The sequence below is a fragment of the Phaseolus vulgaris genome, chromosome 7, assembly GCF_000499845.2.
Source record: "Phaseolus vulgaris cultivar G19833 chromosome 7, P. vulgaris v2.0, whole genome shotgun sequence".
NCBI lineage: Eukaryota > Viridiplantae > Streptophyta > Magnoliopsida > Fabales > Fabaceae > Phaseolus > Phaseolus vulgaris.
In genome coordinates, this window is record NC_023753.2 from 32,299,348 (window position 1) to 32,325,586 (window position 26,239).

Below are 26,239 nucleotides of genomic sequence, written 5' to 3' on the forward strand. Positions count from 1 at the left end.
AAGAAAATCCAAAACACAAAATCTAAAAATCTAAAAATCTAAAAATACATTATAAAAAAGAATTTTTAAAATTTAAAAATATATTCTAAAAATTCAAATTTGGAACACAAAATCTAAAAATAAATTCTGAAAAAGAATTTTTTAAAATAAAAAATGTTTCCGAAAATTCAAATCTGAAAATATATTTTAAAAAAGGGTTTCAAAATTATTATTTTTATTCACACTCTTCTTTTATTTAAGATCATTTTCGTTATTTTGTAGGATATTTTTGTTATTAAGAGCATTTTCGTCATTTTAGTGATAGATTAGGTGTTGTTGAAATTGATATGGTGCATGGAGAATTTGCAATCAAACTTGGCCCGCAAATAACCTTTATAGAAGTCCAAACAAGTTGCAAAGCATTACAAATTTAAGTACTTTTAAATTTGTTAATGTTTAATTTATTCACATAAATTTTATATAAAAGGATTAATTATTTGTTTATACTTTTATTACTCAAATTTAACGCAAACGATAAAAAATAACATATTTTATAATTCAATTATTGCATTAATAATAACATAAACAACAACAGCTATATATTTTAATCTCTCCCTATACAACTGAGGATAAGTCGGTATTCTGTCTCATTGTGTGGATTATTATTTGCATTCATATTCTCACCTATTAAATAACTAATATCCCTCCTATCATAAAGAATCTATTACCTCTCGACATTCCAAACAAAAATACAAGTTATATAAACTAAAAAACTTCTAAAAAATACTTGGAAGAAAATAATGAAATTTCAATTTTTAACTTACGTTTTAAAAAAGTTAAAAGAGAGAACTTATGAAAAATTAAGGTAAATAAATTAGTATTAACATAAAATTATTCTAACTCTTGATTTCCGCCCTATAAATTAATATTTATCAATTTTTTCTTTTAGTTTTCATGCCTTTAAAAAAACACATTTTACCTGCCCTCGTCTTCATTCTATTTGTAAGAAACATGAACATGATTCCTTCCGTTCATTCTATTTGTAAGAAACATGATTCCTTCCGTACTACGTACCAAATTCCATTTTCTCATCTAAATATAAAATAAACAAAGTTTGCTAAGACAATAAAAAAATTAAAGGAATTTATTTTAAAAATAATAATGGCTACACATTATTAATATATAAACCTAGGCATCAAGCAATAAAACAACACTATGAAACAATACGAAGCTACTTTACACTGCCAAATATCTCTAACAAAAATGAATCATGTGTAAAATATAAATGATTCATTTAATACTAGAGAAAATGAACTTAGAACTTCTTTGAAGGTTATTTTCTCATTTTACATCCTCTGCATCTAGATTCTTACTAAAGTAGAAGCCGTTTAGACTATCAAAAGACCCTTTGCCCTAGCTGAACTAATAGCATAGGACATTCTGTCTTTCCACTTTTGAACACGTGGAGTGAATGCACATAACTAGCCTGAAACGGATTAGAAGTATAGACTAATAGTCCCGAGTATAAATATAATGTTGAGATTACACAATAATTGCAGCATATTTTCTTTTGGAAACAAAGTCCAAAGCTGAAGTATTAAATAATTAACCAGGACCTACATAACCTGATAATAATGGAACTACGATGGGGTAAACTTCAGCCAATAAAGCTTACAAAGGAAGGGGATAAAAGAAAGACTCCAACGTTCCTTGTAACTATTTAGCATTTGGCATTTGCCAAAAAACCAATCGTAACTTCAACTGCAATCTATGACATATATATCAAGATAAAAAAAAATACGAGACTGAGCATTCATTGATTCTATGGAATGATCACTTGGCAGAAAGAAGACTCTACGGTGGCAAAAAAATATAGCCACAAAGCATTTTACACAATGAGATATGAAACACCAGGCACTGCAAAAACCTAATCCGGTCCAGCAACCATGTATTTACTTGCTGAACCTTGTAAGACCCAATGACAATGACAATGACAAGACTTTGTTGACTTGTCCCCCAACTGCTGTCCCGTCATAATGGAGGACATTACACTGATAGACCAACCAAAACTCCTGCAATTGAAGAAATTCTAAATAATCATTGCACAATTGAAGGAAGCACAAAACAAATGTAAACTGCAAAACATAATTGATTAATTTCATCAAATAATATACAGATAGGATAAGCAAGAGCAAAGCCAAATATAAAATGATACCCCCAGTAGAGCATGAGCATCTTCTAATTAAAGTTAAATCCACCGGAAGGCACAGCAGGAGCGTCATTGTTACCAAAGTTGAACCCTGACTGAGAAGCATCCCCAGGAGGCATAGTCTCGTCATCCTCCTCCAACCAATATGTCTCAAGAATCTTCACCGCCTTTTCATAAATCTCTGTATTGTCATGACTCTGGAGGTTCTCAATTTTCTCCAGCCCCTCAGCGTCATCAATGATTTGGGCATATAGATTCACATCACCAGTGTTGCCAATACTTTTATCAGCTTCTCCCACCTTCAAGATGTTTTCAAGGCCTTCCAGGCAAACTGTCACAATCCTGGGGTCGGGACAGATGAGAAGATCACACAAGGGTTTAATACACCCTTGACTTACTAGGAACCTGTAAACCAGGGAAAAAATAATTCTTATCTTGCAAGAAATAAAACCATGATATCATATTAACCTCCAGAAGAATATTGAAAAATGGTGCTTCTCCATACTTGATTTGTTCATGGGAACCACCGGATGTAGCATTTGAGATAGCCCACGCAGCCTCTTTCTTGATATCAAACTCGGCATTTTGAAGTAAGTTGACCAGAGGAGTAATTAAATTAGCCTCAATCACAGACTGTTTATTATCAGGAACCGAACAACATATTATTCCAACAAGAACTTAAATGAATAACACGTTTAATTATCATAAAATGAAGTAACTATACCTGAATCTGCTGTTTATTCCCAGCTGTAATATTTGATATAGTCCAACAAGCTTCCTTCTTAATGCTTTTTTTGTAATTATTGGTCAACAGATTCAGAAGGCAAGCAAGAGCCTGATGATTGATGATAACCTATTGAGCAAAAAACATTAGGTTAAAGCAAACATGAACTAGAAAAAAAAAATCATCAAATAAAGCATGTTTTTTATACCAAAACATCATTTTCAAAATGGAGATTGCTTAGGTGATCTTGGCAGTAACCTATTGAGTTACACCTTAAGAAACAAACTACAGATTGGAATCATCTGAATATGACACTCCGGTGAAAATCCTCATCTATACAAAAATAATCCAGCCGAGAGAAGGATTGGCATGTCTCAAGCAAATAGCATTTCACTTTGATGTACGTTAATCTGAGGTGAAAGGGAGATCACAAACCAACAAAGATCTAGTAATCTTAAAAAGGAACATTAATAGATAATAGATAAACTTACTAGCTGACAAACACACTAGATGATAAATCACAATATAAAAAGTCACACTATGGGGCACTTTGTATCAATGAACAAGACACCAATAATAAAAAAGTAAAATGGACGTTGCACTACAGGATCGTTCATGCACAAAACGAGGAAAATTCAAAATGCTAATTGCAAGTAATGCTATCACTGTTTTCCTTATTATGTGATAGTGTAATGTAGAAAGACAAAGTAACATACTGTGCACAACAACTACAAGAGATAATCCTGAAGATAATACCTGAGTTTGCATATCATCTCCAGTGACAATATTTCCAACAGTTCGAAGAGCAGGAATTAGTACTGAAGGGGATGGATGCCTGAAGAAACATAGGACAGTATTAAAATGACATTTGAGAGTACATATCTTTGCATAGTCATCTTTGAGAAGGGAGTACTCACATCAGAAGCTCAACAAGTCGGGGACAAACACCAGCTTCAATTACAGCTTGGATTTTATCATTTGTACCATCAGAAAGATATGACAGTGCCCAACATGCATCAGTCAAGACTTCTTCATCATTTGAATGGATAAGACGTGCAAGAGCAGGCAGTGCAGGTTTAACCTTAAGGGGAAAAGAAAGTAAAATATATGATTGGTGAAAATAGAAGTAGCAGCAAATAATCAAGCAGTAAAAGCATGACATAAACAAGAAAACTACTCAACTATCGAGCCAATGGGTAACCCTAAATTTTATACTAATTCAATATTTTTGGCTTTGCTTGCATGATTGTAAGTACTACAATTAATAGTAAAATTTGATCATAATGGCCTACTCAAGATGTACGCAAGTGAAAATATATTCAATTCAATTGGAGAGACTGAAGCGTGGCTCCTAATAAAGAGAAATATCTCACGACCTATAAAATAATGCCAAATAGACTAAAGTTTTTTAAAAAAAAAAACACTAAAGAAAATAAGAAAGGGCAGTATAAGATAATGCACACTACTTTGTAGCCAGAGCAACCTAAACTTTCCAAATTTCCCTCTCCCTCTCCTCCTCACGACCCACCCTCTTATAAACATTTAACTTTTACCCTGCCAATTCACACCCTGTGATCTATTCTATTATGCTCAGGGTTCACACATCAATTTGAGCCCTCCCTCACAGGCCTTCTATTCCTTATTTCTCCTACCATAGACATTAGTTTCAGAGCCTAAAAGCATATTTGCAACTTCATAATAGGAGAGGAAAGATTTTGCTTAAATAAAATGAAGAAAAAACTGAAGAATGTTCATCAGATCAAAGGACCAACTATAATAAGGTATCAATATAATGGAGAATCACATAAAATTCTAATCTATAAGGTAGATACTAGATACAGAGACTTGATTAACAAGAACATTCAAAAGAATAAATTGAGTTGTATATGACTGCTTTCCATGTAATCACATGGGACATGTAAATTACGAGGTTGATAACTACATAAATAATATTTTACCAAGAGTGAAAAAATTGTGTTTCAACATATTAACAGATAATACAATATCTATACAAAAAGTAAGGGCTAAAAATATAATATTTTTCACCAACACTTAATTATTTCCAGAGATTAAGAAATACATATTTTTATACCTGATCAAAAGGAGGCTGTGGCTTGCCCCTGCAGAAGTTTGAAAGTGTCCAAGTAGCATTTCTAAGCATAGAAAGCTTGGCCTGTTCGTTCAATTGTGCTAACAAAGGAATCAATGCCCCATGACCGAGAACAAGGTCCCGACATCTAGGAGAATCCCCAGCAACATTTCCTAATGCCCACACCGCCTATGAATACCCAAAACACCAAGAGTGAAATTTTTAAGCTTTTACAAAATGATAGCATGATACAAGGCAAGTATGCAACTATAAAGTATTATTCCCTGTCTTCTGTTGTCAGCTATGCATTAATAGTTAATAAATAAAATACCCAGCACAAGTATAAATCCCATCCCTTTCTATTGCATGTGCAAGCACGTACATGAGAACATCACACCCACAAACTAAGTTTTTGGCTTTCACAGGCAAATGAAGGTATGTTAAGATATGAATAATACATACCTGTTCACGGACATCATCACTGGGAGAAGCAAGTAGCTTCACGAAAATTGGGACAGCCCCATGGTCAATCACCACCTTGGTGTTTTCAGAGGTTCCAGAAGCTATATTTGTCAAAGCCCAAGCAGCCTCAAACTGCAGCACGCAACAGACAAAACATCAACATAAGTAATATTCAAATTACTAATTCAAAAACAAATAAAAAAAGCAGACAAGCAAAAACCTGCAACTGCGGAAAGTCTTCCCTCATCAGAAATTCGACAAACCGAGAAACTACACCGGTCTGAATAACCTCCTCAATCGGAGGACTTCGTTCTGGTAAAAAAAAAAACAAATTAACTAAACCTTCAGTAAATTCACCAAACAAATTAAAGACAGAGACCAATACGAACCAATCGAAAGCAGCTTCCTAAACTGAGTCGTTGCCTCGAGTTGCAGGTTATTGTCCTCAGTCCAAACACCAGCAACCATTGATGGAAGGTGTTCCAACTGCATCAACATACAACATACAACCGCACAACTTCAATTCAAAAACTAAATAAAGCAAACGCAACTATAACTAATTATGAAATCAATGGAGCAATCAGAGTGAGACGAATACACTAACAAAAGATAAAAACGAAAGCTATTCGTTAATTGACCTTCTTCTCTACCAAAGTAGAGTGAACGGAAGCAGGAATCTGTTGAGGCTGGAGCCCTTCGCGCCTCTTCTTCTGCAAACTCTCCTCTCTGCGGTTCTTCCGGATCTCCACCATGGTGTCTTCTCGCCGTCTCCGACCTTCCTCGGCGTCCACCGCCACCTTGTACCGGTTCCGGCGGACATCGGTCCTGGAGTTCCCGCTTGGGCGATACGACATCGTTTCAGAGATAATCGACGGAAACTGTACGAACTAAGAAGCAGCGCACCGTTCCTGGGAGTGTTGAATTGGGGAACCTAACGGTAGGGTTTGGGATAACTGGATATGGGAAAGTAAAGAGAGAATTTTGGGTTTTCTATGCGAGTTTGAATAGGGGAAGTGGAAAGTGAAAGGTTTATATACGAGGGAGGAAGTGGAAGCAGAAGTTGGGATGAAAGTGGACCTGGATCCGCTCACATTTTCGAAAATGCCACTGGTTTGAATTGGATTGAAATGAGGGAAAAAGTTACTTCCATTGTAGATTGTACTCTGTAAAGTACAATACTTCGAGTTGAAATACTATTTGATTATTTTTTAGCAGAAAAAACACACTTGGCTCAAACAATACAAACTTCGGATCATTTAAGCTTTTATTATTGGTATAATTTATATTTTTTCTTATACATTAATATTCAATTTATGACAGTGAAAAAAATAAATCTCTATGTTTTTTAAAATATGTTTAAATTAGTCTTTTATGTTAAACTTTACAGCGCTGTTTATGCAACAGAGAAAAGTGAGATTTAGTGTTGTGTGAGGTGTCAAATGACATGGATCGAGAGAATAATTAAATGAAAAATAAATTAGAGATTTTTGATTTGGGGTTAGGATTTTTTAATTACAAACAATGAGTTTGTGAGGTACGAACCCATGAGGTGTTATTAAGGTTATAGTTCAATCCCGTGATGATCAACCGAGTTGATCCGATATCATGTCGAATTGAGTCGGTTTAGGTTCATATGAAGTCAAATTCTTAATTTTTTTTATTTTAATTAATGTATGTATAAACATTTGTTTTGTTGAATAGTGAGACATGTTAAAGATAGATATTATAAAAGAATGTGATAATGTTTATCAGGTGTCAACCATTTTAATTTTTATGTTCAGTGTTGTCATTTAAGCAAGTCTTAATTTAGTCTCCACTTAACAAGTATTTTTTTAATATACATTTTTAGTTTGGATTTTAACCCAAGTAGTTCATTATTGGAATTATTTTAGAATAATGTTAAATAGAATTAAAAAAATAATTATTAACTAAAATATAAATAATGTTTAATACAATTTTTAAAAATAAAATGGAACAACAATAATGTAAATTAATAAATTTTACTTTGAGATAATAAATTAAAAAAATAAAAGTATATCAAAATATTATATAATTTTTTGGTTTGATTTAAATAAAACGGAGATGGTTTTTTATCTTGTGTTTACTTTCATGAAAAATGAAACCAAATTTTACAAAAAATTAACATAAAATTATTTTTATTGAATACTTTTTTTAGACATAATATACAAATATTTAAATAAAACTTAACCCATTTTTTTGTATAAAATTAATTATTAGCTGCAAAAAGACATTCTTTGTCATTATATATTTTCAAGAAAATAAAACAAATATTAGATAGTTTGTAGTATAATATGATAATGAACTAGATAAGTGATCTGTCATATCCTTTCTTGTTGACATGTGTGGTTATTTTCATACATGTGTAGTTTATATTAGTTTTTTTTTTAATTCTTATGTATAATTAAAAATAAAATAAAAACATGAAATATATACACTAGACCTTATATAACTTTTTATAGATGGAAAATAAATTTCTTTATTTATGAATACCTGAATTATTCGTTTAAAATGTTGATAAAGAAATAAGGTGGCAGTAGTTTTTTGTTAAGGTTAATTTACCGTTTGCCATTTATAGAAAAGATCTTGTGGGTCCGATAGAATCTATATTTCCTAAACTTTTTTTATACATTTTAAACCAAATTAAAAAGAAGGTTACACGGCAAGTTAAATTGATAAGGTCTTAAAATTTATTTTTATTATTAAAATCATGGCAAAAATTAATATTTAATTTTAAATAATCACCCTCTATTCCTCGGTCTAATCTTTTTCTTCAAATCCTATCATGATCATGATAAATTAATGATACACACACCTATATATATATATAGAGAGAGAGAGAGAGAGAAAGTCACACATACTGCGATGCAGAAGAAATACTGAGCTTGATAACCCTACAATCTGCAATTTTTTCCTATCGAATTCGTTTCAACTTGCAGTCGGTGAGTTTCTCCTTCTTCTCTTATTCCACTGTTCTGTTTTCATTTTTTTTTCTTTTATTTTTCTTAAAAGTTTAGTCTCTTTTGTTTCTGCTGCATGTGTTCTTTTGCTTGTCATATTTAAAAAACGAGAGAGAAAAGCAACAGTAAGGAAGTTTTTTTTTTTTTTTTTTAATTTAATATTTTTTATGTTTCTTCTCTGAACTCGTCTCCGAAGACGATGAAGCACGATGTTTCTCAAAATCACTGTGAAATAAGATGGTTTCTTCCGCAGCAAATCAAAGACGGATAGAACATTGTTGGTTAAGAGTCTAAGTTTTTTGGTAATTAAATCAATTATGCATAGTTATCATCAGAGCCTCCGAATTTCGAGTAATAAATGTGAGCAGAGAGATAATTGGTACTCCTTAATTTTTTTGTCCCTCTTTTATGTTTTCTTGTTTTCAAGTGCGTATCGCAGCATAACCCAAATGCTATTGTGGAATCAATTGTACACTCTCGCTGCATGTGTGTAAATATACGAAGAATGCAGGTTTCAATTTGGTTATATGTTTTAGTGGAGTTGTTGTTGCTTAAGTAGAGGAGCCATTCATTTAAAAGCAAACTTTAGATTAGATATATGAGATGCTCTGATTAATTTATGGTATGGAAAGAGTGTTGAGGTTCACACCTTTATATTTTGTTTTTCAGATGGTTATCTAAGGCATTTCTGCTCTAATTGTAGTTTTTACTAGTGATGGATTTGGAGGAGAAAGTAGCAAAGACAGGCAACACCAATGACAATGCTAGTCAAACGTGGACCTTGTGTACACATGCTTTTTATGATTTAACGCATGTCTCTCCGGTGGTATTTATGTTCTTGCTGAAAGAATATTATTATTATGGTATGATCTCTTCTCCTTTCAATGATAGTAATTGTTGTCTGAAACGGGATCATATGATGATGAGTGCTAAGTGTTTGGTAAATTGGTTCAATTAAACCTTTTTTGGTAGTTTGTTTTTTCTTTAGTTAACATCATGTGCCCAGACAGACTGGATATCAATGCTATTGTTAAGGTTTTAAATTAATGTTGTGGTGGTTGCTGTTTTGTTGCAATTGGTGATGTTGTGAAAAATTGTGGGCAAATGCAGCTGATGTGGTCACAATTGCAAATGTGGAAACCCCAAAGAGGAGTGTTAGGAGACACATTTTTTTAATAGATTGAAATTTATTAAAAACTACAAAATTAGGAGAAAATTAATTAAATATGACGTGGAACCTGTCAAATAACATTGATTTTTAAGTAAATTCCAACCAATAAATGAGACTGCGTTCAACCCCAAATGAGAGTGTGTTGTTAGCACTTCTCAACCCCAAAAGTCTTGCTGTTAGCACTTCTCAACCCCAAAAGCCTTGACATCGCTGTATTTTAAAACCTTAAATGGTTCACCTTTCTCTGTTTTCATGGTCAGCATGTTGAGCCTTTGTACCAACACTAATTTTAAATATATAATAAATACTAAATAACCATTGCAGTTTGTGTCAGACTTAGTGTTGGTCTATCCTTCTTGCTATTTCATTGTTGTTTCTTTTGAAATGCCATTGCATAGGTACATGTAAGGCAACAGCAAAATTCAGAGCCCTTCAACATCAAGTACATATTGTTCTCCATAATGATCCAAAACCTGGACCTGCAACTTTTATTGTTCATTGCATGTATGTGTCTCCGTTATTTGAAGATCATAGTCAAGGATTTACTCATCTGATAGTATCTGCTCTTTGTCGATTCCTGAAAAGATCAACCACTACAGAAGACTCATTGGAGGTGAAAGACTTGGTAGCACATCTACTTGTAGATGTCATGAGGGGCCAGATTTATCATGATGAAAAGATAGTCATGAAGCTAGTGGAGATTTTTAATGTAAAATTAACTAATATTGAGAAAGCAATGTGCCAAATTAAGGACTTAAGTTGTGGCATAGCAAAAGAATTGGTTGAAGAGTATATTGTTACTTTGGTAAAATCCCAATTGTACATGACAGCTGTAGCTTTAATAGAGCAATTCTCTATCTACCATTATGGCCAGTCTTTTCTCCTTGATATGATACAGAGTAATCAATTCAAAGCGGCAGAGAAGTGGGCAACATTTATGGGGAAACCAATGTTATCCATACTCGTAAATGAGTTCATTAAGAGGAACATGCTAAAGAATGCATATGAGATTATAAAGAAAAATAATCTAAAGCAGGATTTTCCAGATGTATACAAAAGGTCCAAGGAAAGGTAAATGATTTGTACTGGTTCTCATGGGGGATGATTTAGTGTTGTTTTGATTTGTACAGAGCATCTTGAATCCAATTTTGCAACCCCTTAAGTTTTTTCAATTCTTATTTAACAATATTACTCTTTGATTTTCAGCTCGCTAAAAAGCTTAGCAGAAAAAGGATGTTGGGATGTTGCCGAAGCAAGAATAAACAATGATAGACACCTTATGGAATATTTGGTTAGTTTTTAGTCTCTCTTTGATATTGCCTGCCATTCTATATGTACATACTGAGTTGGATAGATATATACCAGTAGAAACTGTAAAATTGCTAATCTTTACTTTTTAAACTATGTCTTTTACAGTCTTTTATTGAGTAGTTTTGCCGTTGTATTCATGCACATGTGATCTTGATTTTTTATTTCTTTATGTTGATTGTGTTGCTTACAGAAGACACTTAGACAGTTTGTTTCTTTTTCTGCAGTCCTTGTTGAACAACCTTTAGGTATCTTTATTAGTGTTAACTTTTATATTTTTTTATTTGTGTATTTATTCCTCATGAAAACTTGAGCAAACATTTTATTCTTGTGTAATGGGTCATTTAGGCCATGTGAGGTCTAAGTGCTGCTAAAATACGTAGAGGATCAGGTATATTTCTTATATTGTTTAAATATATTTTCCAAAGGTAAGATTATTTCTCAGTAAATCTGTGACTTTCTAAACCACTGCTAACCTTGGATAATTGAACTATGGAGCCCACTACTTAAAGACATGGGATTTTCAGGTGGTGCACTCATATTTGTTTGTTACAAACTGATGGGTGGTTAAAGTAACAGGACTAGGAGTCACATCCCAGAATATGTGGTTGGTTTTTTACCAGCTCTCTCACCTATATATCAGATACATAATACATATAATTTTAGCTTGATTTTTAGGTATTATCTGGCACTCTGCTATTAGAATTGCTTAGGGTGGATATAATAATTAGAGGAAGGCTGTGAAGTTTTCAAATTCAGAACAGGGAGGTTTCACGAGCCCATCATGTCCAATTTTGAGTGGGATTGAACAATCTGAAGTGTCCAGGATGTATTATTAATGCATCAGATGCTCAATCGGAAATTGTCATAGTTTCATTTTAAAATGGATACAGAACATAGGCTTAGAAGCAAAACAGCAGTACGCTGGTTCTGCATTGTATTGAAAGGAAGATGTAATAAGGATTATAATTCTTTTATTTATTTTGTTGGAAAAAAGTAGTACTCGTTGGATGTTAGTTTTTCTTAGCAGTTTTAGCCTTATAGCCCCAGCATAACTTTCAAATATGTATAGTAGTATAATATTTTAATTTTACTTTTTAAAGGTATATTTGGCAATGGAAGCTGGTTACACAGAAAAAGTTGATGAACTATGTCATCGGTACTCCCTAGACAGGTTTTTGGACATCGAAGGTAAGCCAACTTGTTATGCCCAATGAAAATTAGTAAACGATGAAAAATATTGCATAAATAATAATAAAATTCCGTAATCATTAAGACAGTTGGTTGCTTATTCTTCTTCTGCTTCAAATAGTTCCATTTTTTTTCTTGTATCCCTGAAATCTGTTTTTTACAGTCTTTGTTATCAATATCCTTACGTTGATGTTGATATCATTTATTTCATTAAATTTATTGGTACGTGAAGTGTCTATTTTCTTCTATTTATTCTCAAATGATGAACATAAAACTGCTTTATGTGCTGCAGTTCCAGAAACAAGTAACCTGCAAGGGCGATATTTATGTCTTGATGAGTTATTGGTTGAAAACATCTTTTGGGTTGATGAAGTGGAAAGTTTGTTTGATGCAACAAGGCATATTGAGGGGTTTAAAGTTGTAGGTCTTGATTGTGAATGGAAACCCAATTATGTAAAAGGTAGCAAACCAAACAAGGTAAGTGTTCTTCCTGCTTTTAATGCTTTTCCATCTATCTTTCTCTGTTTATTTAAATTCTTGAAAATAATTATATCTGGGGTCTTCAGAGATGTGACATTTTCTAATCATAAACCGAACACATGATTCTCCCCCTTCCTTTTCTTTTTGAATTTTCGTGTTTCAGGTTTCTATCTTGCAAATTGCTTCTGAAAAGATGGTTTTTATCTTTGATCTGATAAAGTTATTCAAAGAAGTACCTGACATTTTGGATGACTGTCTCTCTCGCATTTTGCTGTCACCTAAAATTCTAAAACTTGGTATGAAAATTCTAAACATTAGTCTTCAAATTATTGGCAAATATTTTTGGTGGACAAGATTGATTCTTAACTTCTGTGAATTATTACTTTAACCTGAATGAAAGTGCTACTGTTGTTGGGCTTGGATAAGCACTATATTCTTTCAATTGTAAACGAACATCCTCAAGACAGATGGAGCACTTGGTTTTGTTTTGTAATAGTAACCATTCATAGCTTGTATTTTCAGGCTATAATTTCCAATGCGATGTAAGACAACTTGCTCACTCGTATGAAGAGTTGAGGTGTTTCAAGAACTATGAAATGTTGCTGGATATCCAGAATATTTTTAAAGAACTCCGGGGTGGTTTGGCTGGGCTTACAGAGGTAGTGTGTGTATGAATGTCTCTTTTAGTGTTTCATGTCTCCTTTAAAGTAGTTCTGATATTTGTTGAGGGATAGTTATCAAAATCCTTGGTTTTTTCCTGTTAGCTTATTTTGACGAAACTAGTGCTTTTAATGGTAAATCAGAAAATATTGGGAGCTAGTTTAAACAAGACAAGACGAAACAGCAATTGGGAGCAACGGCCATTAACTCCAAATCAAGTAATTGTTTCCCTCTCTTCATTGCTATCCATTAATGATCTCCATATTCTTAAAACTTATCTGAAGATGCATTTGTGACATTTGCTTCGAAGAACTCGAGTTTTTGTATAGTCCCTAGTATGCTACGTCTTGCAATCCACCTACATGCATTGTACAAAGAATTTTATTTTTCTAAACGTGGATTGAGTGATTCAAATTGTACTGTTCATATGATTTCTAAAGAAATTTGGAAGTGTAAGATAAGAATGAACGATTGCTATATATTTGAGGCGAGTCATTCAGTTAACGCTGTTCTACATGTGCAGTTGGAATACGCTGCTCTGGATGCTGTTGTTCTTGTTCACATATTCCGCCGTCTTCCTGGTCATGGACATGATAAACCCGAGTGGAAGTCTCGCATTGTATGTTACCATACCTCTTTTCTGCCTATTTTCCTTTTTTGCAAATTCTATTTTTCTTCTGTTATCGCGTTTTTTCTTTTTCTTTAGTTGTTGCACAATTTTGTTTTACCCAACTATTAGAACCATGCAAAAGAAAAAAAAACTGCATGCATAATTATCGATTTTTACTGTTTTTAACTGTCAAATAGGTATCCCACTCGGAAAAAGGCAAGAAGTTCAAGAAAAATACACCAGAAGTTGTAGACACTGACATCGAGACCAGCCAGCGTTCATTCTGAATTGAGATCCATTCTCAGTCTATTAAATGTGTATATGTGGAAAACTTTATATAGAAAAATAAGAAACTTTCATCATTAATTTCATTGAATAGTATCTTCTTTTTAAAAATCTGAAAGTTATAAGTTTCCATTTTGTACAGGCTATATTTGCTAGCGGCGATTACGGGTATTTAAGGTGATACCCAAAATAGGCTCGATGAAAATTGTATTTTTAGTTTCTTATAAAATAACTTATACATAACTGAGGTGACGAACTTGACTAAATTCAGAGTGGTCTTCCACTCTTATTGCAGCTACGGATGACTTCCTCCATTCATCTTAAGCCTCTCATTCCTTCTTTACCATAAACAAATTCATATATATGAAACGCAAATCCTAGCATTTCAAGTCTCTTGAATTCCACAATCCTTTCTTTCTCTCTATCTAACCAAACCAAAGGTTCACATAGAAAGGGAGATAGAGAGGTAAGGAAACCATAACAATAGAAAACAGAATAGAATTCTGAGACTCGAGATTGAATTAAGAATCATCCTCATCATCCTAGTGGCAAATCAAAGAGATGACAATGGTATACCACCCGCAGGCTTCATCATTCAATGCAGCGAGGACAGAGATCAAACTACACGAGATGAGAGTGAGAACCATACATGAAAACCAAATGAGGATAGAAAGGAAAAGGGAGAGAGCATCTTCTTATGGTTCTCATTACGAGTCATCTGATGCAAGGAGAGAAAGAAAACATAGTGGGAGTAGACCACCCCAGAAGTCACACTGGAATGATCTTGAGGCTAAGAGAAAGCGCAGAGTGGCCAAATACAACCTTTACGAATCCGAAGGCAAGGCCAAATCCTCTCTCAAGGAGGGGTTACACACCTTTAAGCAGACATGCATGAAGGTCGTCGCCGGTTTGGGCAAATAATGCACTGGACGGTGACATCTTTATCTTGTGTCACGTAGGTCTAATATTGTATAGTAGTTATACTCATAAGGGACTCTTCCTCCTGCTTCCTATAATGTAAATGCTTTTTTTCAGACTTTGCTATACACATGTTCGCATGTGTTTCTTTCTTCCACCTTTGATTTATTTAGGTGTCGGAGAATTCAGATTCCTTATTTGCATGTTTGCTGTTGTTAGGATCTCACATATACACACATGTATATGTATATATCACTTTCTTTCTTTCATGGATTAGTTCCATTTTGCAAAATCCGATCTTCTTTTCCCTTTCAATTGGGGTCCTCGAAAGTTTGGAACAATGAGGTTCTAAACATTTTTTTTCTTGTTTTTCTTACGATGGGATTCAAAACCAGTAAACAAATTGATTCTCTCCTTATTCGTGCCTCTATTTATTAGCTTTAATGATAGTTATTTGGTTGACTACTTTTATAATTTATCCTCTTTCAAAACTTGAGTACCAGAATTTGCTTATGAGATTGAGTATGTTTTTCTACAGACTAATATAATGTTAGTTAAATATTTTCATTTGCATTTGTTTATAAAAACTAAAGAGCATCTTGATCAATAAATTAAACACTCAGAAACTATTTTGAAATGAAATCTATGTTAGTATTTTAAGCTGTATATTATACATCATAAGTATTATTTAATTAAATTTCGTATTAAACAAAAAATATGCTATATTAAATAAATCATATATAACTTTTATAATAATAAATATATTTAAATATATATTACATTTTATATTTATAATAATTTACCCAATAATACTTTTGGATTATTAACTTTTGCTGTGTTAGTGCAAGGAAAACATCTTAATTTGCAAGTGTTTGGATTTTATTAATTAACTAATAAAAAATAATTATTAGAATGATGACTTTTAAGATATATATTATAAAATTTAACAAATTTTTCTTTCAACGCCCTTTATAATTAATAATAATATTACAGATTGTACATTACCAGTATATTTAAAATAATTAAAATTTTAATATAGTGATAAAATTCTAATCTTCGTACTAAACAACTCCCTATGCTGAGGAAATTGCCAAAAGATAAATAATAACAGCAATACGACTTCGTTTAACTTTTTAAGGAAGCAGCAAAGTGCGCGCCCCCACCCAACCCTCTCTTAAACCTGGGAGCAGAACAGAACAGAAACATGAGAGAGCTAAATTGAATTGAAAGACGAAAAAAGCGCGGGAATCGAAATGGGAAGCTCTAGCAGGAAGAAGGAGCAAGATCTGGAGTTCGAGAAAGTTCGCTTAATCAGTTTAGCTCTCGATTTCGGCTTCGACGAATCCTCTGCCAACAAATGCCTCCACCGTCTCATCTCTCTCTACGGTACATACGCTACCCACACTTCACCAATTCGCTTCCCTTTCAAATCCCTTGCAATACAAATCAGTGCAATGCAACGCTATTAACTGAATTTGCTTCTCTTTTTTCTGTTCAGGGGAGGACGGTCGCGATTTCATCACCGTCGAGCACTGCGGCGACGATTTTCTCGTGACTCTAGCGGAGTCGATGCAGGCCACTGAAGATTGGGATGACCTTCAGGAAATGGAATCACAAGCGTGCGGAACCTTGACGCACGTGCTCGACAAAACCGTTGCCCCGGGTGCCCATGCGGATAACGACCACGCTTCGAGAAGCTTCATTAATGTCGTTGGCGACTCGCCTCAACCGCAGAAACGCCGCGCTAATGTAGTCGAGTTGGATTCGAGTGACGACGAGGATATGCACTGTAGTGTTCCTAGGGGAAAATCTGTGGTAACGCAATACTTTTATTTTGTCTTTAGTTTTTTTATTTTATTTGTTCAAGTATTTACAAATTGCAGTGTCTAAAATTTCTTCGGTTATTTTCTTTAATCTACCAGTGATATCAATATTATTTACTAATTATTTTCTAATTGTAAGAGCCTTTTGGAAAATAAAAGAAAAAAAAGTAATACACATTGTAATCTTTGACGCACTGTTCAATAGAGTGTTGAATATATAAGATTTGGATGTGGACAGGCATAACAGTGGATTAAACAAATATAGTGGATAGGGAATGAAGACTGACGCTGAAGAAATAAAAAAAAAACTGGAAGAGGAATGATAAGTGAGCTTTTCTAAAACTGTATCACAGTGATGTGTACACGTGATACTGATTAATTCAAATCTTTACGAAAAAGATTAAAGATATACCATGCTTTTAAAAGTGAGGAAAATGCATTGACATGGACAGAAAATTATCGTGGATCTGCGTATGTACTCTAGTGCTTAAATGTCTTGCTTCTTTAAAAGCCAAAACAAAGCACAAAGATTGTTAAACAATCTGGGATAAAATGAAATTAGAAGAACAGGAAATGATGTAACTCAAACCCAATATAGCAGCAATAAAAAATTGCAAGGAGAGTTTCTTTGATGATTGGGACATTGAACTGTTCCCAAAACATGTAAGTTTTTTACTTACCCTTTTTGCTTAGATGGTGAACTAAAAGTATTACATGGTTCTAATTTAGTTGATCATTTGGATGGGAATATTAATGGGTAGAAGTTTTTGTTATTTTTAGTTCTATTATATTTATTTTTTGTTAGCTACATTTTCTGGTATATAAGACTGATACCATGATGAGATTATACCAAAATAATTAATATTTGTTGTAGGATTACAGAAGTGGCATCACTCAAGGCTCCGTTTCATCAACTTCCAGTAAAATGCAATCCTCCTTTGCATCAAGGGATAAAAGCGGTACTCTCAATTACGAAGAATTGCAAGCTCTAGATGATATTGAATTGGCCAATGTTGTTATCTTTGGTAATAGTACATTTCGACCATTGCAGCATCAAGCATGTAAAGTAGCTTTGGCAAAGCAAGATTCCTTTATTCTTATGCCTACTGGGGGTGGTAAATCTCTTTGCTATCAGGTCAGTTCTTTCTTGTAACCCCCTTTCTGTAAGTTTATTATTTGGCCATATTCTTCAAATGACTTACTATGGATGATGGTTATATTATTCTGAAGAACTGTTTGCTCAAAAGTCCTAAAGATCTAGAATGTGGCAAATAATTGTGTATCTTGACTGTCCCTCTTTTATTCATTATTGAAAAGGGTTTTCCAAACTGTGATTTCTACCCAGAGACTCCATTGATTGGTCAATACTATTATCTGTTCCCTAATAGTTTATGTGCTTCTGACATTTTTGCTGTATTTTGTACTTACAGCTTCCAGCAACTCTTCAACCAGGTGTTACTGTAGTTGTATCTCCATTACTCTCTCTCATTCAGGATCAGATAATAACACTAAACCTCAAGTTTGGTGTACCAGCTACTTTCTTAAATTCTCAACAAACTGCTTCCCAGGCCACAGCTGTGCTCCAAGAGCTAAGGTGAAGTTTACTTCTTTGTTTATTCTTATCTATCTGATAATTTACCCATGAGAATAGTGTAGTTATACACTAAATGTAGTACACTTCCTTTAGAAAAAATCTTGTATGTTACTGCTTATTTTAATGTTTAAAATTTTCTTACATTAGTCTTCTTGTATCCAGAAAAGACAAACCATCATGCAAACTTTTATATTTGACACCTGAGAGAATTGCTGGCAACCAATCGTTTCTGGAGATTCTAAAATGCATGCATCGGAAGGTAAAGTTTTCTTGATTTGAGTACATTTTTTTGAGACCCTTTTGGCAGAGCAGTAGATTTTGAAGTTTGTATGGTCGGTGTTCCCTCTTGAATCCCAGGGACAACTAGCAGGTTTTGTTGTTGATGAGGCACACTGTGTCAGGTAAGCCTTGTTGTTTTTGTGTACAATCCCAATAATGGTTTTCATCAATCGGTACAATATTAGTTTCTATCTTAAAACCAATTGGCATTAAATGTAGTTGTCCAATAGATAAATAGTTGACTCCAATAAATGAGGCAGATGACATGTGACTCGCCCCCCTTCCACATATGTCAGCCAATTGTATGGAACTTTAGATGGACTGTAGACTCTAATACCATACAAGAATATTTCTCAAAACCATTTGGTTTATCACAATTGTATGGAACTTTGAGACATAACATTACCATTGATCACACATTCTTGAAGCTGTACTGCGTCATATGAGCTCATATATGACATACTGATTGATCACACAATATGAACAAGCTCCAAAGTTTAACTATTAATTAAGTATCATTATTCAGGAAATGTCTTTTTAAGTTAAGCTCTCTTGGTGCCAATTAAGAAGACAAATCGAATGAAAAATGAACAGATTGATTTTGGTTGGCAATAACACTCTTCGAAATAGTGTGATCACAAATGTGTTGGTGAAAATGATATGAAGAGAGTGAATTGAGGAACCCAATACTTTTAAAATCTTTGAATCACCCTTTTTGAAAAAATCTGAATTATTCTCTCCTTTTTAATGTTAGATCGTTCAATCTATTTGCTTTGGGGTTAGTACGAGATACGTTCTAATGCAAACTTCTAATGTGCACTGACCGACTTTGTACCTGCTTACATGGAGTAGAATGAATGAAATGATACAATTTGTATGTTCACAGTGCAGCTAATATCACAACAACAATGTCAATTTTATTCAATAATATCAAGATCCAAAGGTAATTCACAATTCAATCAATAAAAGAGTCAAGACAATGACCACACAGCCAATTCTCACAATTAAGTGCAAGAATTGGAAAAGATAGGGCTTAAGAGAGATCACAAGAGATTCATATCGATTCATCCTCTACAACCGACAGGTGCATTCTGTCCCCAATTCAAAAATTGATTTTCCATCATTAGTCGCCTTTGTACAATGACTGATCAAGGGATGACTTCACTTGATGAACTTTTTCCCTCACCAATTCCTACCTCCAAAGGACGTCTCATGCTTGGGATGCTTAAGAATCAGACCTAAACTAAAAAATTCATATAATGTGGTAAAAAATGCAATAGCACAAACCCTAGTGCTTCAAGAGTATTTAATTCTCCAAAAATAACTTAGACCCTTTGAGTTCCAATTTTGGCAGAGTTGGCGCTGTGGGTCTTGGTAACACAAATGGCCAGGTTGTATGGAATCTATGATGCTGAGTAGTTGATACTTGAAAGTAGTCTGAGTTGGGAAATGGTTATATATGTTTAAGATAAGAAAACTATAAACATGGTAAACAGTTTTTGCTATATTTTTTAAGGTTTTGATTATAACTCGTAGTTTTTAAGTAAGATGATCAGAATGGGTCAAACTCTAACTTTGGTGTGCAAGCAGTACTAAAAACTGCTCGCCTAGCAAATGTATGCTACAACTGGGATGGACTTGTTAAAGTTATGTAATTTTGTTGTTACAAGAGATATAAAATTATCTGCCATTCAATCATTACTGTCAAATTGAATATTATGCTTTCCAGCCAATGGGGACATGATTTCCGGCCTGATTATCGGGGATTGGGATCTCTTAAGCAAAACTTTCCAGATGTACCAGTCATGGCATTGACTGCCACTGCAACCCATGCAGTTCGTGAGGTAATCAGAATATCAAGTCACTACGATGAACATTTCTATTGAGTATTTTCGCCCCCTTTTCAACTTTAAATCGTTTTTATTTTTCAGGACGTATTAAATGCTCTAAGAATTCCCCATGCACTTGTTCTTGAAAGAAGTTTTGACAGACCAAATTTGAAGTATGAAGTGATTGGTAAGACAAAGGAACCACTAAAGCAGCTTGGACAGCTACTAGTTGATCGCTTCAGGAACCAGTGTGGAATTGTTTACTGCCTTTCAAAAAGTGAATGTGTTGAGGTCTCTAAATTTTTTAATGAGAAATGCAAGATCAAAACAGTGTATTACCATGCTGGCTTGGCTGCTCGGCAGAGAGTAGCTGCTCAAAAGAAATGGCATGATGGGGAGGTCCATATTGTGTGTGCAACTATTGCTTTTGGAATGGGGATAGACAAACCTGATGTTGTAAGTTGAACTACATTTTAAAATTCTGATTATGCTGTGATAATTCACAATTCTATGATCAACTTTGTTTAGGAATACTACACTTTTAAAAAATAAATTGCGCCCTTCCCTGGAGATAATTCCGTGTCTTGATAGTTGATGTATAAATTAAATGAACTATCATTGACTAAGAAATGACTGGGACCAACCTTTTTGTATAAATCCACAGCATTACCAAAAACTCCGTACTTTTGAAGTTTTTCTCCAGGCCTTTTTTTGTTGATTGAGTTAACTTACTATAAAAATGATACTCCTACAATTATTCAAATTCCTAGTGATCATCAGATAATTTTTTCCATACTGTCCAAGTTGAAAGTATACACCCAAAATCTATTAGATCCATTTACCGAACCTGCCTTGTATACTTAAATGTAACATATTTACGTTAGTGCAGCATTTGAATGCTTGGCTAGGTTAAATATATCTACTTTGAAAATATAGGGATTAGTTCTAATGGAAAGACTACTTTATAGGTATCTTAACTTTACAGATTTTGTTACACAAATTTTCATTTATGTCATGCTTTCAGCGCTTTGTCATCCACAATACAATGTCAAAATCAATTGAAAGCTATTATCAAGAATCTGGAAGGGCTGGAAGAGATAATCTTCCTTCAGTTTGCATTGCTCTTTACCAGAAGAAGGATTTTAGTAGAGTTGTATGCATGATAAGAAATGGTCAGGGATATAAAAAGGAAAGTTTTAAGAGGGCAATGGTTCAAGCCAAAAAGATGCAAGAGTACTGTGAAATGAAGGTAATCAAGCTCCTTTGCATGTCAACATCTATTGTTTTTTTCCTTTTCTCTCTCACGTCTTTTGTCCGTTATCTAAAATGGGGTTTAAAAGAGTAAAGTATGAGCTTTGGATATAAATTTTCATATAAAAATCATCCATATATTGCTCACCGTGTTTTTAAGGGTATAGCAAATTGGCCTCTAGTGCAGAAAGGCGTTTATTCACAAGACTTTATGTTTTATATTTGTTTGGATGGGTAGGTTGAATGCCGGAGACAAACTTTACTCAAACACTTCGGGGAATCTTTTGACAGAAAATCCTGCAAATATGGATCTAGCCCCTGTGATAACTGTCTCAAGACTGTATTATGAATTGCTGCACCATCAGTGTCAAGTCTGGTACGCTCTAACCAACTCTGGACTATCTGGAGCAGTACCTACTGCATTTTTGTCTTTCAGAATTTTTTTCTTAGGTCTTAGCTGTTGAAAAGTCGAAATATCTTTCTTGGTCATTCATTATTGTTCAGATCTACAGAAGAAAGATGTCGATCCAAGATGTATAAAAATTTTGAAGGAAAAAATTGATGAATTAAATTTGCACATAAAATTATGATTATGCTAAACTGGAAATGACGTTCTATAGGTAGTATTGGTTCCTTCTAGGTCCTTGAAGTACAAGAACTGGATACAGCTGTACCAGCTGGTCCTCGTCTCCGTATTGAAGCTTCAAATTAATTTTTTCTCAGTTAATATGGGATGCTTTTGGGAACCATTATACTAATAGACTGATGGAGTTGTACATTTATATAAATTTTAATATCTGATTTTTCATTAATTAAACGCTGAAAAGTAATGATGATTCTCAATAATACTGTTTGTTCATATCAATTACATTCAACTTCTGCTCTCAATAACCCACCATAGAATCTTCTGGGACCAGTTATGATGTTGATTGATAACTTGTAGACATCGAGTACATATTGAAGCCTCTTTCACTTTCTCGAATAAGTGCATGCATTTAATTCTAATTGTCGGGGCACCAATGATAAAGAAGTCCATTGAGCAAAATGGATTTTATTGTGATGCACCATAAAAAATAAATTTATGTTCTCGTACAAATACTTTATGTTTTTTAATTAAAAAATATTACAAGTTATTTGGATAATACAATTGCATTTATAGAAGTTTCCCTAGTCGTGTGGAAAGATCAGCTCATGCATATAGACTGGGAATTAGGCTAATAACTGTTGAGTTTTTTTTTTATAAAAAGATATTTTTTTACTATGAAATTTCATTGCACATCATGACATATTGCAAGATGTGCATCCTTTGAGTCCAACTCCATAACCTAGAGTTCTTTACTGATTCACTTGTGATCGTGATGCATTTAGTATGGAGTCCACTGATATATTAAAAGCACTCAACCAAATATTTTGATCTTATTAACATGGTACAATGCAGAGTTTTAGTGAATGTAGGTTATGAAATATGAATCTGTGAATGTAACACAAAAATGACAAATCATAGTTTAAAGGTGAATTATAGGACATGAAAGCACATGCAATGTATTCCCAATTAGTCCCGATATTGTATTCTTTGGTGTCTTTTTATAACAAAAAAACAAATTTTCAGAATGACGTCTTAACTACATGCCTTTTTTTGTACCAAGTTCACCATCACATGAACTCTTCTATTAGTACATGTATGTATAGAAAGCTCGTTATAACCGGCGTAGCATGAGATGATAAGACACGTGACATATTAGACAAAAATCAACCTTAAAACAAAATAGTTCATAAATGATGTTTTTATTCTTTACCATAGAAACTAATTGTCCTTACTATATTAGTTTGCCTTCCTAATCTTAAAGCACCATAAGTTGTATGATTTGATGTTTGTTAAATCAAGCTTTCTGTTAAATGTAAATGTTTCGTTATGCAATGTAAAGGGCTTAGCGTGATGGTGCAAAAGATGCAAACTTTTTAAGATACAAAAGAAATGAAGTCTCTCAGATAATATGTCGAAATTATATAGCAAGAGGAGAAAGTAAATTCTGTGTATAGAATTCTAGAAATTCCTAACAAGGTACATGATTTCATCAAGAGAATAATTTCTTATTTTCCAACAATGTCAACGTTGTGGAAAGTAAGTCACAATTTTAAAAACAAGATAACCTAACGGTAAGAATAATGAAAACCAGTGAAAATATAAGGAAATAAAATATGTAAATGTTGTACTAATAAACAAGATTTAAAAAGCCCATTCACGTATAGGTGTGAAAAACTAAGTTGTAAGTACGAGACTCAATTTTATACCTCAAGTTCATGTATGTGAGCCTTACACATTTTGTTAACTATTTTGTCAGTTTTGCCTCTTACTAACTACTTTGTAAATTTTAAAAAGATACTAATATATACAAATATTTGAAAATAGTATGCGACTTTTTACCTTTTTGAAACAACATATGGTACACTTTATTTATTTTGAAATATAATAATTATGTTTAAATTAAATGTATATATAATTATTATTATTTTGAATTTAAAAAAATCAATAAAAAGATCATTAAAAAATCTAAATAATTTTTTAATAATAATATGATATGACAAAGATCACATATTAATGAATGTAATAAAATTGTTTTCTACTTTTAATATATCTTCGATGAGGATTGGTTTAATTTGGTTATGAGTACAAGTTATTTAAATGAATTAAAATATTACCATTTATTAAATTTAATTATTCAAATTTTATTTCACAAAAATCATAATCTCCTCAAAATAGTTACTTTGTTTTTTCTCTAAATTTTTTTGAAATAATTATTTCTCATTTCACATAAATGAATTCACTTTAAAGATCATGGTGGAAAATAGAATACTTCAGTTCGATTAGAAATTATTTTTGAACAAATTTTTCAATTTTTTTTTCTTAGGTTTGTTTTTGGGAAGAGTTACATGCCTAGGGTTAAGGCTTTGCATGTGAGGTTTCTAAAACAAAGATGAATCTATGTTCGATTAGAAGCATAATGATATGTTTATATTGTTGATTAAAGTATTTTATATACAAGTTTAGTTCTTGTGAGAGTAGTGGAGTTGGGAGTTTATGCTTGGTTAAACAAGTTGTAAAAGTAGAGGAAGCTAGTTATAATTTAATAACACCTTAAGGTAGATTATCAGGACTATGGATAAGACTTTGTCATAATGTTCTTGTACATGAATTGTGTTTTGTTGGAGAATATTTGAAGCTTTTTGAGTTTTGATATGAATAGTATATATAATGATAATTTCTAGAAATTTATGATAATGATTTTAGGTTTGGAATATAGTTGATGATTTTATATACTGAATTGTTGAAAGTGATGAAAATGGAGAATTTGTATACATTGTCTATGTGTGGAAACTATAGATCGGTTGTAATATGACATAATATATTAATAAAAGGATGAAATTGAGAATGATATTTGTGTTATTGCAAGTGAGACTAGTAGTGCTCGAACAAGAAATGTGCACCATTAAGATGTTTTGAATCATACTTGTTTATGTTGAATTAAGTTAGATGAGATATGTTGCAAGTGGTTAAATTGGTTTAAGATGATCTTCTTTAGAAAATAATTGCTTAATTATGTCTATGAAAAAGTGAATTATAACATTTTTGGATCAATTTGTCAATATCTATACAATTATACAATTCTACAAAAATTGAGTTCCGTATATAATTGTTAGGAAACCATTTATTCACTCAACAAAATTCATTTATTTAAAAACCTAAAAGGTTTGGTCATTGAATGACCACTTATTCATTTGGTGAAATTAAAATAAATAAAAACTTGAGAGTTTTACTTATGACTAAAAAGTGGCTAGATAAGCAAACTTATAGTTGAGAGAGCAAATTGATGGTTGAGCAAAGACAATATTTTCTAGACTTTAAACATGTTTTTAAAATGCTAAAATTTTTATATTTCACTAAATTGTTATTTTATCAAGTTATAATATTGAATATTATTATAGTGTGATGCATGGTGAATTTAATTTTATTAATATATTTTTTTATGTGACAATATAAAGTTTTGAATGATAAATTTGATGTGAGTGTATGGGTTATTATATGATTGATGATGTATGTGATAAGATGTAGAATTTGAATTGTATGATGTGGAATAAAATATAAATTTGAAATGTATATGAATAAGAATATATGATGATCATGTTGTGATATGACACATAGTATGTTATACACATTAGTGCAAAAAAGCTCTTAAAACAACTATTTTTAAAGGTCTTAGACAACAATTTTGAAACCGTAGTCTATCAGCACATAGTCTATACTTTTGACTTATAGACTACAATTCACAACCGCAGTCTATAAGACATTATAGACAATGGTTATTTTGATCAACTGTCAGTTATAGTTCACAACAAATAA

The 26,239-nt window shown here is 32.8% G+C and overlaps 3 protein-coding genes across 7 annotated transcripts; 2 read left to right on the plus strand and 1 right to left on the minus strand.

Annotated features, from left to right (window-relative positions):
* Positions 1-1,475: 1,475 nt before the first annotated feature.
* On the minus strand, positions 1,476-6,650 carry LOC137830067 (importin subunit alpha-2-like). Of its 2 annotated transcripts, none has more exons than XM_068637175.1 (11): positions 6,102-6,650; positions 5,853-5,949; positions 5,684-5,775; positions 5,464-5,595; positions 5,005-5,190; positions 3,830-3,993; positions 3,669-3,747; positions 2,913-3,041; positions 2,694-2,821; positions 2,195-2,593; positions 1,476-2,051 (listed from the first exon to the last, which is right to left on the minus strand). In XM_068637175.1, the coding sequence occupies exons 1-10, from the start codon at positions 6,315-6,317 to the stop codon at positions 2,218-2,220; spliced, it is 1,599 nt and encodes a 532-aa protein (XP_068493276.1). In that variant the 5' UTR covers positions 6,318-6,650; the 3' UTR covers positions 1,476-2,051; positions 2,195-2,217. The 2 variants fall into 2 exon arrangements, with proteins under 2 accessions (XP_068493276.1, XP_068493277.1); XM_068637176.1 differs by having other exon boundaries at positions 1,476-2,068; positions 6,102-6,469.
* Positions 6,651-8,238: 1,588 nt separating this feature from the next.
* Positions 8,239-14,257, plus strand: LOC137830068 (uncharacterized). Of its 2 annotated transcripts, none has more exons than XM_068637177.1 (11): positions 8,239-8,423; positions 9,111-9,304; positions 10,011-10,683; positions 10,819-10,903; positions 12,024-12,111; positions 12,404-12,588; positions 12,755-12,887; positions 13,114-13,250; positions 13,395-13,469; positions 13,775-13,870; positions 14,059-14,257. In XM_068637177.1, the coding sequence occupies exons 2-11, from the start codon at positions 9,157-9,159 to the stop codon at positions 14,146-14,148; spliced, it is 1,710 nt and encodes a 569-aa protein (XP_068493278.1). In that variant the 5' UTR covers positions 8,239-8,423; positions 9,111-9,156; the 3' UTR covers positions 14,149-14,257. The 2 variants fall into 2 exon arrangements, with proteins under 2 accessions (XP_068493278.1, XP_068493279.1); XM_068637178.1 differs by having other exon boundaries at positions 8,264-8,423; positions 9,145-9,304.
* Positions 14,258-16,191: 1,934 nt separating this feature from the next.
* Positions 16,192-22,708, plus strand: LOC137830069 (ATP-dependent DNA helicase Q-like 1). 3 transcript variants are annotated; one of them, XM_068637180.1, is made up of 11 exons: positions 16,221-16,450; positions 16,563-16,879; positions 17,762-18,022; positions 18,318-18,481; positions 18,644-18,740; positions 18,839-18,882; positions 20,490-20,604; positions 20,692-21,045; positions 21,614-21,838; positions 22,079-22,216; positions 22,461-22,686. In XM_068637180.1, the coding sequence occupies exons 1-10, from the start codon at positions 16,318-16,320 to the stop codon at positions 22,187-22,189; spliced, it is 1,821 nt and encodes a 606-aa protein (XP_068493281.1). In that variant the 5' UTR covers positions 16,221-16,317; the 3' UTR covers positions 22,190-22,216; positions 22,461-22,686. The 3 variants fall into 3 exon arrangements, with proteins under 3 accessions (XP_068493280.1, XP_068493281.1, XP_068493282.1); XM_068637179.1 differs by having other exon boundaries at positions 16,192-16,450; positions 22,079-22,708; XM_068637181.1 differs by lacking the exon at positions 16,221-16,450 and having other exon boundaries at positions 16,831-16,879; positions 17,770-18,022; positions 22,079-22,708.
* The last annotated feature ends 3,531 nt before the right edge of the window (positions 22,709-26,239 follow it).

Coding starts and splice junctions, on each gene's coding strand:
- LOC137830069 (XM_068637179.1), top strand. CDS start 16,318: ATGGGAAGCTCTAGCAGGAAGAAGGAGCAAGATCTGGAGTTCGAGAAA. Junction 18,482..18,643: donor GCTGTGCTCCAAGAGCTAAG/GTGAAGTTTACT, acceptor TCTTGTATCCAG/AAAAGACAAACCATCATGCA. Junction 21,046..21,613: donor GGATAGACAAACCTGATGTT/GTAAGTTGAACT, acceptor TCATGCTTTCAG/CGCTTTGTCATCCACAATAC.
- LOC137830067 (XM_068637175.1), bottom strand. CDS start 6,317: ATGTCGTATCGCCCAAGCGGGAACTCCAGGACCGATGTCCGCCGGAAC. Junction 5,950..6,101: donor CTACTTTGGTAGAGAAGAAG/GTCAATTAACGA, acceptor ATGTTGATGCAG/TTGGAACACCTTCCATCAAT. Junction 2,594..2,693: donor GGTTCCCATGAACAAATCAA/GTATGGAGAAGC, acceptor CCTGGTTTACAG/GTTCCTAGTAAGTCAAGGGT.
- LOC137830068 (XM_068637177.1), top strand. CDS start 9,157: ATGGATTTGGAGGAGAAAGTAGCAAAGACAGGCAACACCAATGACAAT. Junction 10,904..12,023: donor GACACCTTATGGAATATTTG/GTTAGTTTTTAG, acceptor TACTTTTTAAAG/GTATATTTGGCAATGGAAGC. Junction 12,888..13,113: donor ACCTAAAATTCTAAAACTTG/GTATGAAAATTC, acceptor TTGTATTTTCAG/GCTATAATTTCCAATGCGAT.